Genomic DNA, 11,528 nt, shown 5'->3' on the forward strand with positions numbered 1-11,528 from the left:
CAAAGCCCCAAAGTTATGGAATAATCTTCCAATTAATGTTCGGGAAAAAGACACAGTCTTAGTGTTTAAGTCTAGGCTAAAAACTTTTTTCAACCAAGCATTTTTGTGAATAGATTTACCTTAGGTAAAGGATCTGGGGAACTCATGGACATAGAGTATAATGGTGAGCGGGTATGTTTAGATGTTGTCTTCCCCACTCTCATTCATCACTTATGATGAGAGTTGTTCTTGGAGGACTTGTGACTGCAGTTGCTTAATAGTTCAGGACTGGAATTTACTACAGTTTTGTACCTGAGCCTCTAATAACAAACTAAACTCCGTATTAACTTAAAAGCTTCTCTGATTTCCAGCTGCCTAACACACTGCAAGACAATTCCTGCTATCTGTTATCACCCAAATGGGTTCCTTGTTGGGTCTGGTTCCTCTTGAGGTTTCTTACTATTACCATCTCAGGAAGTTTTTCCTTGCCGCTATTGCCCTCGACTTGCTCATCACGGACAATCTGATCATTTTGATTCATAAGTATTTTCTCACACATTTCATACACATGTCCATTCTTTTCTTAAGATTCTGTAAACCTGCTTTGCAACAATGAGCAAGTGCTATACAAATAAAATATAAATTGATAATAAAAATAATAATAAACTGAACTGTAGACAGTGACACTGGTGTTCCATAAGCTTCCAGTTCAAGACATGCCTGTGCCTTTGTGGTTGTTCCTGAAAGTTCCTCTCAGCTGACGGTCACACTTCAAGACCTTGTCTCCACCTTCCAATAACTTTCAGTGTGCACAATAATTTGAGCTGATCTGGGAATATGCATTTTAGAAATTATGTTCCTGACTTGTGTAAATCTTCCATCCTCTTTGATATGCAGAGCTCCTTAAACTGTACCATTATAATGTGTTCTGGTTCAATCATCACCACTAACTAGAAGTCGAGTAGCCTTAACTTTGGCAATTTAAATTTGGGTGCATGTATAATTTTGTCAGAAACTCAAACTAAATTAAATCTCGTGTTCTGTCCCAAATAAAAAACAGTTTAAAACAATTATTGAAAGCTAAATATTGCCATGACATTTATGTTTATGATGACTGTCTTCTGAGAGCAACTGTAGATGGAATGTGGACTTTATATCGGCTTAATATTGGCCGTCCTGCTTGGTGTGTATATTTAGTAAGCAGCCTGATCTCTCTTTTCCTGCATGGGTTGTGTGCTTTCTTAAAAATGTGTCTCTGTAGGTGTCATAATACTAATAAAATAAAACTGAGGGATGATTGACTTGTTCCCGTCAACATATACAGTATGTGTGTGTTTAAAAAAAAGAAAATAAACGTATTAACACTCCATACGTATCCTGTATACTTTGTGTTGATAAAATGCAACCCTTCTTATTTTGTGTCTTACCCCACCTCCGTGAGATCTATCTTTAGCCCCACTCAGTCCAGAGGTGTCAATTTCTTTCACTCTGAGACTTCCCGAGGGTCTTACACATATTACACCCTACCCATGTTCCTAGCAGCAGGCCACAGATCGTAAAGATGCCTTACAGCAGCTTGAATTACTCCTTGCGCTTAGTGCTGATCCAAGATCGGCTTTAACAGATTCATCGCCGCACTGCAAGGCTGATCTCAGATCGTAGTTTAAAAAAAGCAGTAGTCAGAGCGCTGGATTGTACATAGTAGAGGAGGTAGCAGCCTTATTTGGATTTGGCAGTAAACCTTGAGGGAGCTTTTACTCCTGACCATTGCCTCATGTGATCATGTGTGTGTTCGTGTGTGGGTTTTTTTTTTTTAGGCATGTAACTGTGCATTTTTTATATGAGGAACGTGTTTAATATTTCCAAATGAGTTACATATTTAAAAAATAATTAATTGTCATAAATGCAATTATGTAAAAAATAAATAAATGACCATCACAATAGTATCTGTTAAACATTTAGATACTTGAACCTGGGTTTATACAACAATAATGTATTAGTCATCATATTATTATAGTTTCATTAACTATTACAATATTATTTAACACATATTGCATTTTCTTTAACCAAAAAAGTAATTAATTAAAAAAAAAAAAATTAATAAAAAAAAAAAAAACTTTTTCTGGTGTTGGGCATTTCAAAATATGACCTTAATTTATCCTATAGCTTCTTCAAGCATATTTGATATCAAAATACATAAATAAATAAATAAATACACAAAAGATTTAACTTCCTTTAGGATTTATTACTGAGCAGATGCAAATGACCAAACAAGAAACAGTAGTTTTGCTTTCTTAAAAAGAACGAAAAAGAGAGAAAAAAAATCTGACTGTCTAAAACAATCATTTACTATTAAGACTTGCAAAGTAATCCTGCATCACAACTAGAAATAATGTCAAATTCAGTTTAAAGCATGTTGCTTCAGGTTCTTCACACTATAATTGTTTAACAGCTAAATGTCATATGAAAAGCAAATGCTTACAGACAATATACAAATACAAAAATATCACACTCCTATTTCTTTCCCAATTATTAATAACAATTCACCAAAGCAACTCTCTAATACAAATTTTCCAAAATACAGTGCACAGATTAATCTTGCCACTCCCTGTTTTTAGTTTTTTTTAGTTGATGACGTTAAACTTGAAGCATGAAAATGGAAAGTTTGGAGGACGTGACTGCGCGACAGGCATGCACAAGAACACAGCTCTGTGTGTATGTTTGTGTGTGTGTGTCTGTGTGTGTGTCTGTGTGTCTGTGTGTCTGTGTGTGTGTTTGTGTATCTTCTGTCCTGGGGGACGGTAAAATCTCCAGGCTGAGGTTTTGTACTTGAAGCGCTGATAAGCATGCAATGTCATGTAGCAGTGAACCTGTAATACAACAGAGCAGACCAAATCAACATCAGTGTCCTTCATTCAATCATGTGCATTTACTATTAGAATACACAGATGTACGTAATTACGGTTAATCTTTTTTTATTTTTTATTTTTGGATAAACTGAATATGATGTTTATAAATATTTTTAATGTCATAAACATTTCCTCATATCTTACAAGTATACTCTGGAAAAATAGTGTTAAAATGAATCAGCAATTGGTTTATTTTCATGCATTAGTCCATTTGGGTCTATATTCATTATCAAAAATATAGTTGAAAAAAAGCTTAGCTCCACCAACATGGTGCAATAATATTGTACCAATTTTTTTTTTATTAAGTTTGAAGTCATTTTACAGTACTACGACAAGAGCCCCCTTCGCTTCTTCAAATTAAATTTAAGAAATGGGAACAAATGTTTTACTCAGATAGGCAGTAAAGATACTTAAATGATACACAGGTTACTTTGTGGCTTAACAAACATAAATCATTTCACTTAAACTGAGGAGACACAAAAAGCAATCAAAAATGAGAATCAATAAAGTCATTCAGGTAGCCTGGAGAACTATTACTCAAAAATATACAAGAACGTCTGGCTCTTTGGAAGCAAAATGTGAGGAAATGAGGGGGGCTCAAGACTTTTAAACAGTACTGGATGTCAAATTATCTCTTGTTTTACAGATTAAAAAAATAAATAGAAAACTAAACAGATTTTGTAACCCACCTTTACACCTCAAACGCGGGAAACTTGGCTGTTGTTGGCTGGAGGAGGTCAGCGAGAAAGTAAATAGTTCCAGCCATTCCTGCATCGAAGTGGAAGGAAATAATTAATAGTTGTAAAGCTAGAAATCTGGTGAGGTGTAAAAGTCCCACTTTGTAGTAATCATCAGTAATATCGTTCAAAAGTATACATTTTAAAACGCGATGACATACTCTAATCGTATGCTACAACAACAAATGCTGACTTTTTCTGATGTTGTTATTATTATTATCATTATTATTATTATTATTATTATTACATGTGCAGTAAGAAGTACCTTCAAAAAGAGAAAAAGGCGTGTCTGGAGTGCGGCAGCCATGTTTCCCATAGTTCATGCACCAATCTGCAAACTAATGACAGAAACATACGCATCCCATCATCATAATAAGATTATATATTTTCAATCATGTTTTAATATTTTAAAGGCCTCATATTAAAACAGGTCCCTTGTTATTGCTCCAGCTGGAAAACATTTTTATTTTTTGTGTCAATTCTCTTACAAATGTGTTGTTTTAGTGTTTATGTAAATGAGCTACTGCTAAGCCACACCCTCAACAGGCCTGAGCGACAAGCCAGGCGAGGAACTGTTCTTATATGAGGGTGGATTAGGAGAAAAGTCTAACTGGCCAGAGTAGACAGAAACAGAAAAAAAGGAATGAACATTACTTTGCATAAATTTTACATGCTATTTATTTACATCTTTTAATTTCATGATCTAGAACAAAAATACCTATTTATTTTGTATTTATTATTATTATTATTATTATTATTATTACTTTTTCAGGTTTACAAATTGACTGCTAAATAGATAGGTATGTATCTAATTATTATTTTTATATCCAGAAATGTGTAATACCATGCAGGCCCGGAAGAGGTGTTTGGGCTCCTGGGTGAGTTTATAGAGAGCCAGGAAGGCGTAGGCGTTTCCTGCTGCACCATGACACAATCCATAACCTTTCTTTAAGAGACCTCTGTGCCAGATGACCTCACCGCACTGCATGGCATCATGAAGGTACTGCTGCTCACCAAACACCTTCCGGTTTACAAAAGGAAGAAAAAAAATGACAAAGTGTATATAATTGTGCATATAATAATCCATTCTCTATGGTTTGGACTCTTTTGTTCATACCTTGTAGGCCTGCAGAAGCATGTAGATAACTCCGGGAGAGCCGTGACACCAGTGCACCAGGAGATCCCGGTTGTCGTCGACACATGGAGGGTAATTACCTGACGGAAACTTCAGTTGGCACAAGTAATCCACGCTGGGCTTCACGAGGGCTGGCACAATGCTGTAGTTAGAGATGAAACCAGGCTACAGGGATACAAGAGAACTGCTTATATCCCAGTATTTATATATACAGCTAAAACAAATACAGTGGTACCTCGGCATACAATTGTAAACCGTCCTGGAAGCGAGTTCTTGAGGCGAAAATATTCATAGATGCAAACAAATCACAAAAGTAACTCATGTGTATTGTATAAAAATAGGCACTGCAGTGCACCATTTTGATGAATTAGTCCGGAAGCACGATGATAGAAAATGTCTGTCCTTTAAAGCTGTCCTGATGGTGAATAATCCTAATTTCAGAAAATGCTCAACAAAACAGAGTTCGCAGACCAATACAGTGGAAAACAGCTCTGAGACAAAATGGCGTCCAGGGTTCCCCTCGTTATTTAGTCGCATAGACAACACTGTTACATTTGACGTAGGAGATTCATTTCCTTACGTGCGGTTATGGTTTTTGGCCACATGATGACAGTGTGGGGCAAGGACACGATTTAGATGGTCATCCTTTACATTGTATATTTGTGTTAAAGGCGTAAAAGTTTCTAACTTAAGAACAAATCTGACCTACAGACGTGCTCCCGAAATGGAAATCGTTCGTAAAATCTACCAGTAATGTAAATGTAGATGAACCGTTCCAGCCATCCAAAAGTGTTAATTATTTAAAATAAATAGACATTAAGGCCTTGTTCACATGGGCATTGAGCGTTTTTTAGCGTCCGGTGAGCGCGGTGAAGCGGCGAGTGTTTTTTACACATAGTAGTCAATGAGAGTGTTTACACGGGCTTTGGTGACAGGCGTTTGTCCGGCTGTGCGTTTATATGGCATCAAAAAAATGTTGTATGCAGCTTTTTCTTGGCGTTCAAATCCCAACGAACGCAAGGAAACCGCTTCTAGTGCGTTTTCTTCACGTTCATTTTACACGTTGGAGGACCGGATATATCCCATGATCCTACATGCTATACATAGGGAAATGCGGAAAAAGGCAAAATAAAATAAAACGTTAAAAAACATACACGGAAATTTTCGCATTTCTTCATAAACCACAAAAAATCTTCCTTTAATCCGACGTTGTGCAGTCAGAGAGTGAACCGAGTAGCGACGGGCTTTCATATCCAGTTCCTGACACACTGCCCCCACAGGTTAACACACAAACTACAATTTGGGCTGCAGGCTGGCGTTAGAGAGGCAAACAAACGCCGGTGTAAAAGTCAATCGATCGCCACTAGAAAACGCAACATAAACGTCGTTTAGAGGACGTTCAGAGCGCGTTCGTTTATACAAAAATTTTACGCCTGTGTGAACAAGGCCTAAGCCTCACTTAACGTTAATTTATGATTCCTCTTGTCACTGGCTACTTTGAACACTAAACTAAAAGTGGCTCCCTTTTCTTTTGCTACAGTACCATCCTTGCTAACATTCTTGAGACTCATGTTTTCACTAAATCTTGCACATAATGTGAAAAAAAAAAGTTCATGAGGTGGGGTGTTTGAATGTCGAGGTACTGCTGTATCGCCAAATGATATGCCCAGTTGTAGATTTTACCTGCATGAGAAAGTAGTAGATGCCTGAAAGACCATGGGCGGCGCCCACATAATGTTCCTGGTACCACTCGTACATGAGCGGAGTCTGGTGCTCCACTCGCATCCTCTGAGCCAGGTTCTGACCCGATGCCAACACAGCCTCACAGATCTACACATTCAAAAACACAAATGTTGATGATGACAACAAAGGATTGATAAACTAGGACCCCACAAATCCATGCCAGTGGTGGGGGAAAATCAACCCCTCTTGATTCTTGCAGGGCTTTTCCTGGGCTCCTGATATGGGCTCTGACTCTGAGACACCACCCTTAGAGGACTTCAAGCCTGTTATGACCATGGAGTGCACTCTTGTCTAAAGACAACGGAGAAAAAGCAGCTGAGAGAACACAGCTCATTCACCCTACATCATTCCATCATGCAAGAAAGCATGATCCTCATGAAGACTGCCACTAACCGGACTAATGTGTTCACAGAATCCTTTCTACACTGTGGATAGGTCACCAGATCATCACTGGTAGCTAAACATACTGTTTTGCAAGTCACCAGCAAAGGATGGAACTGGGATCAGATTTTCTGCTAATTAAAAAAATCTTTCTAGGCATGCGTAAGAAACAGTATCTGAGTTACTGGGTCATCTCCTTCCTCATTAGGCAGCCAGGAGGTAGCAAGTGAAACAGCACCAAGAGCACATTTGCTCCAACCAATAACTGCACATCCACCACTGAAATCACCAAAACAAAACATGAATTCTTAAGTTTGTATGGATCTCACTGACCTGCTGGATGTACTGCATTGGGATCTTTTCCTGCTGGAACTGCTGGTTGATGAAGATGAGGGAGAAGAGGAAACCCACACGGCCATACAGCAGCTCATTTGGGAGGCTGCCTAAACCTTTTACTACCGATTTGTGAAACTGCATCAACCTGGAAAAGCACAACAATGAAGCTCAACCACTCTGGCCCTTTCTAGAATTCTCTTCATAATGGATAATGATCATAACCTGTTGATGCACTCCTCTGATTCCTGGGTTCTCTGTAAGCGGTGGTAAACGACAGCGGCTATGGCTAACGGCCCCGCATCCCCGCACAAAAAAGTCACCCATCGCTGGGTTAAACTCCTCAGACTGCGGCCCACGTGCTCCAGCGCCCTCTGGAGGAACCCAGGGTCGCCATAGACTGAGTGAAGGTGCAGGTAGAGCATGGCGATGCCTACATGCAGTTTAAAAAGAAAAAAGCGATGACATTACTGATTTGTCCAGGATCTTCAGGTGGCATAGATTTACAGGTGTGCCTAAAAATATTGGCACCCTTGGCACAAATTTGTTTAAGAATATTTTGGGCAAATGGCATAAGACCAATTTATTCTAATGAAGAATAAAAGTTTATTCCAATCTATTTTGTATAGTTAGAATTAATTTTATTTTTATGTAACATTTTTTTTTATAAATGAAAAAAACTGCTTTTTTGCCTTATTTACTTATTTCTTTGTTAAATCATTTTTAAAAGTCCTAGAATTAAAATAAATTATAAAGAATTATGAATAATAATAATCTTTATTAATAATGTACTTTTTTTCCAGTCGTTCTTTCTAACTTTCGAACTTTGATGTATGTTTTTTGACAGTCATCGTGATTCCTTTGGATATGCAAGTCAAATATTTCCGAATCAACCTGTGATAAATCATGACACAGAGATGTTTGCGTTTCTCGAACCTGCCCAGCCTGTGTATCCAGTGCAATCGCTTGGGTCGGCCGTCTTCAGCCCATTCTCCATCACGGCCAGCAGCTCTTTAATCTTACCGCTTATACGACCTGCAAAGGCAGGGGTGAGCTGGAAATAGAAAGAAATTTTTAAAAATAAAATTTACCAGTACAATAACTGTTGAATATTTATCCTGTTATTCATATATGCATATGCAACTCACTCTTCCATGGGAGTCGAACAGGTCCTGTGTGGTCTCAGGTCCATTATAGTCCAGGTAGGGGTTCTTTAGAGCTCTCTGGTCTGACATCTTTCACCTTGCTGAACAAGATTATCGCATAACATGATTTGAAGAAATATGATGCAGCTTTATTTATTAACTTTTTTCAGAAGTGCCCAATTTGTTCAAAATTAGTTAGCCCAAAAAAAAAAATGTCCTTCACTTTTTAACAGCGGTTGGAATCCAGAAGGTTACATTACCGCCAGCTTTAAGTTTCATTCTCCCTCATCTTCCTGACTTCTTAAAGCAAATTTTTCAGTCCAGTGTTTCTTAAACGTCTATGCATCCTTCCCTGATCTTGTCTTGTCCTGACATTCAATTCTTCCCCATTCTAAAGGACTTGTCACGTTGCTTTCTGCTCTCCCTAGATCTTGGAGCTGTGACATCATATCTAGCCTCTCCTGAATGTATTTCCAGAGCAATATAGGCTAATACCTACTATAAACTGTGTGCTAGTGTCCAGTTCTTAGTCTGCTAATTAATTCTTCCTCCTTCCAATTTTATCACATCTACATCTATTTTTAGTTTGTTATTCCACTTCGGTTGCCATTGTTGTTTTGCCTTCCTCCACACTATAAAGCGGTACCTCGGAATACGGATGTTCCGCCTCACGAACTTTCACCTTAAGAACTGAAATATTGCAAGCAATTCGCCTCGGCCGACAAGGCATCTTCTGCATGCGGACGAGCGAATAAACGCCGACGAGCCAAACACCGGCTAAGTTGCATGTACCGTACATGCGAAGCCGTTGAAAACTTGTTTGCATCAGTGGAATGCCAAGTTAAACATTTATTTTATTTTATTTTATTTTGTGCGAGATTTAGTAAAGACATAGCATCATGGATTCCAAGGATGGTAGCAAGAAGAAAAGGAAGTCACTTTCAGTTTGTTTTTTAAAGGAGTGGGTGTCAAGAGGAATCACAAATTAAGTTTTCATGTTCTCCCTGTGCTCGGTGGGTTTTCTCTCGGTACTCTAGTTTCCTCCCACAGTCCAAAGACATGCAGATTAGACTGATTGGCGTTCTGGACGCCCACAATCGTACAAATGGAAATAAATACAATGGTTCCAATAGAGGTTCCTAGATGGATGGATGGATGGATGGATGGATGGAATGTCACATTTTCCTTAATTACATGTTTTTTTGTTTTTTAAATGTTTCTGTTTCTGCACTAATTATTTTAAGTGTTGCTACTGAGTCACTACAAATCACTACATGTGTGACGTCATAAGAGTTGTGCCCTTTAAAAATAAATAAATAAATGAATGAAAAGAAGAAAAAAAAAAAATCCAGGATGCCATTTTAGATCCGTGTGACGTCTCAGAAATTACTTCCACCTTCTATAAGGTTTGACGCCTGATTATGAATAAAGACAACAACAACAACAACAACAAACTGTATGTAAGATTAGTGTATTTTATCTTTATCCTCATTTATCTATCACACATTTTTTATCATTGTAACTGTCATATTTAAGTGCAACACACAGGACAAGGTCTGTAGGTTACGCTATATTATCTATAATATGCTCGTGAACATAATCATATTCACTAAATATTCACCCGTGAATGCAAAATGACATTTTAAATGTAAAATGTGAATGATTATTTAACCAAGCTGCGCTGCAGCAAATAACATACCACACGAGCCTGGGTTGAATCCCAAATAACGCTACGTTCATTACGTACGTGCACTATCTAGGGTATGAAAGAACGGACTCCACGCACTCCACTGTGCACTATTTTATCCAATCCGTGTTTATTTGGAACACGGCCCAGTCAGCTCCATCTTCTTTGGGTTGATGTATTTGTAGTGCTGTAGGCCAGTGTTAGTGATTAGATTGCCATCTGGTGGACAAGTATGGCAACAACATACATTTACTGTGGAGCATTATGTACAGTATTTAATGATCAGTGATGGGGGAAGTTGCTTATTAAAGTAACTAATTAAATTAGTCACTAAAAAGTAATGAGTTACATTACAGCGTTACTTTTTAATAAATGTAACTAGAGTACTTTTCATTGCAGAAAATGAAAACTGCTTTGTGATTCCTCATCCATGTTGTTTAAGTCAAGACCTTTATAATTATTCTACCATCATCACATAGCCAAGTTTGGACCATAACTAACTAATTAACTAGTTAAGTACTGAAATCCCATCTCACCTATGTGGTTTCACGCGGTGGCTGTAATGTACACACACACACACACACACTAATGGATTGGGAATGACTGCTGTCTGGCTCACGGATTGCATAAATTGTCGGAATAACGGATATTTTTTTTTTTTAAGTACCTAAATAACCGAGTACCTAAATAGTGAACCTAATGCGTTTGATTACTCGTTACATAAAAAAAGTTATCCAAGTACCCTTTGTAATGTGTATTGGATTTTGCAATGTTTCTTTAGAGGTTCTCTCTAAAGATCGAAATCAACCAGTATTAAATTTGTTATAGTTAGAATAATTTATTAATAATCAAAGCCTAACATGCTGATCGCTTTACCTGTTTTATTAGAGTTTCATAAGACACAGTGACTACGTGTTTACACAATCCTTTCTTCAACTTATTTAGGAACCTTATTAGTCCAACTGGGGGTTATTCCAGTCAACATTTACACATGCATTTACACTTTACAGGCAATTTGGAAACGCCAGTTAACCAAATCAGTTAACACCCATTAAGCAGGAGCAGAACATGCACACAGACCCGATGCGAGATTCGAAATTGAACCCTGGACAGTGCTAACGACTACACAATGCTACCGTGCACAGACATTAACTACACATTGGGCGGTGTTATGCAAAGTAGTATGTGGTGCTTCTGTGTATGTTTTAAATCCTTTATGCTTGTATTTATACTGTTCTTTTGTATTTATTAACATTTTCAGCAATTAGTCATGTTGTAATTATACAGAGCTATCCATTTTATTTAGTATTGTGGGTCTTTTTTTCTAACCATTGTTGTGAATTGTATCATGTTTAATGGGTCCATGTGTTGCGAGTACAAAGAAATGTTAACTCTATGTATTCACGTTCTATTGGGGTGAGAAAGAAATGCTTTATACGTGATAACGTATGCGGGTCTCTTGTCGTAAGGTGGGGCTCT

General features: G+C 37.7%; 1 protein-coding gene across 1 annotated transcript; it reads right to left on the reverse strand.

Annotated features, from left to right (window-relative positions):
* Positions 1-2,203: 2,203 nt before the first annotated feature.
* lancl1 (LanC antibiotic synthetase component C-like 1 (bacterial)) lies at positions 2,204-10,168 on the reverse strand. The gene is made up of 11 exons (XM_053476426.1): positions 10,062-10,168; positions 8,366-8,463; positions 8,154-8,271; positions 7,443-7,650; positions 7,218-7,365; positions 6,444-6,590; positions 4,743-4,925; positions 4,470-4,646; positions 3,891-3,963; positions 3,578-3,656; positions 2,204-2,849 (listed from the first exon to the last, which is right to left on the reverse strand). Exons 2-10 carry the CDS (start codon positions 8,450-8,452, stop codon positions 3,580-3,582), a joined length of 1,218 nt encoding a protein of 405 aa, XP_053332401.1. The 5' UTR covers positions 8,453-8,463; positions 10,062-10,168; the 3' UTR covers positions 2,204-2,849; positions 3,578-3,579.
* Positions 10,169-11,528: the final 1,360 nt, after the last annotated feature.

Source organism: Clarias gariepinus, chromosome 18 (assembly GCF_024256425.1).
Source record: "Clarias gariepinus isolate MV-2021 ecotype Netherlands chromosome 18, CGAR_prim_01v2, whole genome shotgun sequence".
In the NCBI taxonomy this organism is placed as follows: Eukaryota; Metazoa; Chordata; class Actinopteri; order Siluriformes; family Clariidae; genus Clarias; species Clarias gariepinus.

Coding starts and splice junctions, on each gene's coding strand:
- lancl1 (XM_053476426.1), bottom strand. CDS start 8,452: ATGTCAGACCAGAGAGCTCTAAAGAACCCCTACCTGGACTATAATGGA. Junction 8,272..8,365: donor TGTTCGACTCCCATGGAAGA/GTGAGTTGCATA, acceptor TTCTATTTCCAG/CTCACCCCTGCCTTTGCAGG. Junction 4,647..4,742: donor TGCTTCTGCAGGCCTACAAG/GTATGAACAAAA, acceptor GTAAACCGGAAG/GTGTTTGGTGAGCAGCAGTA.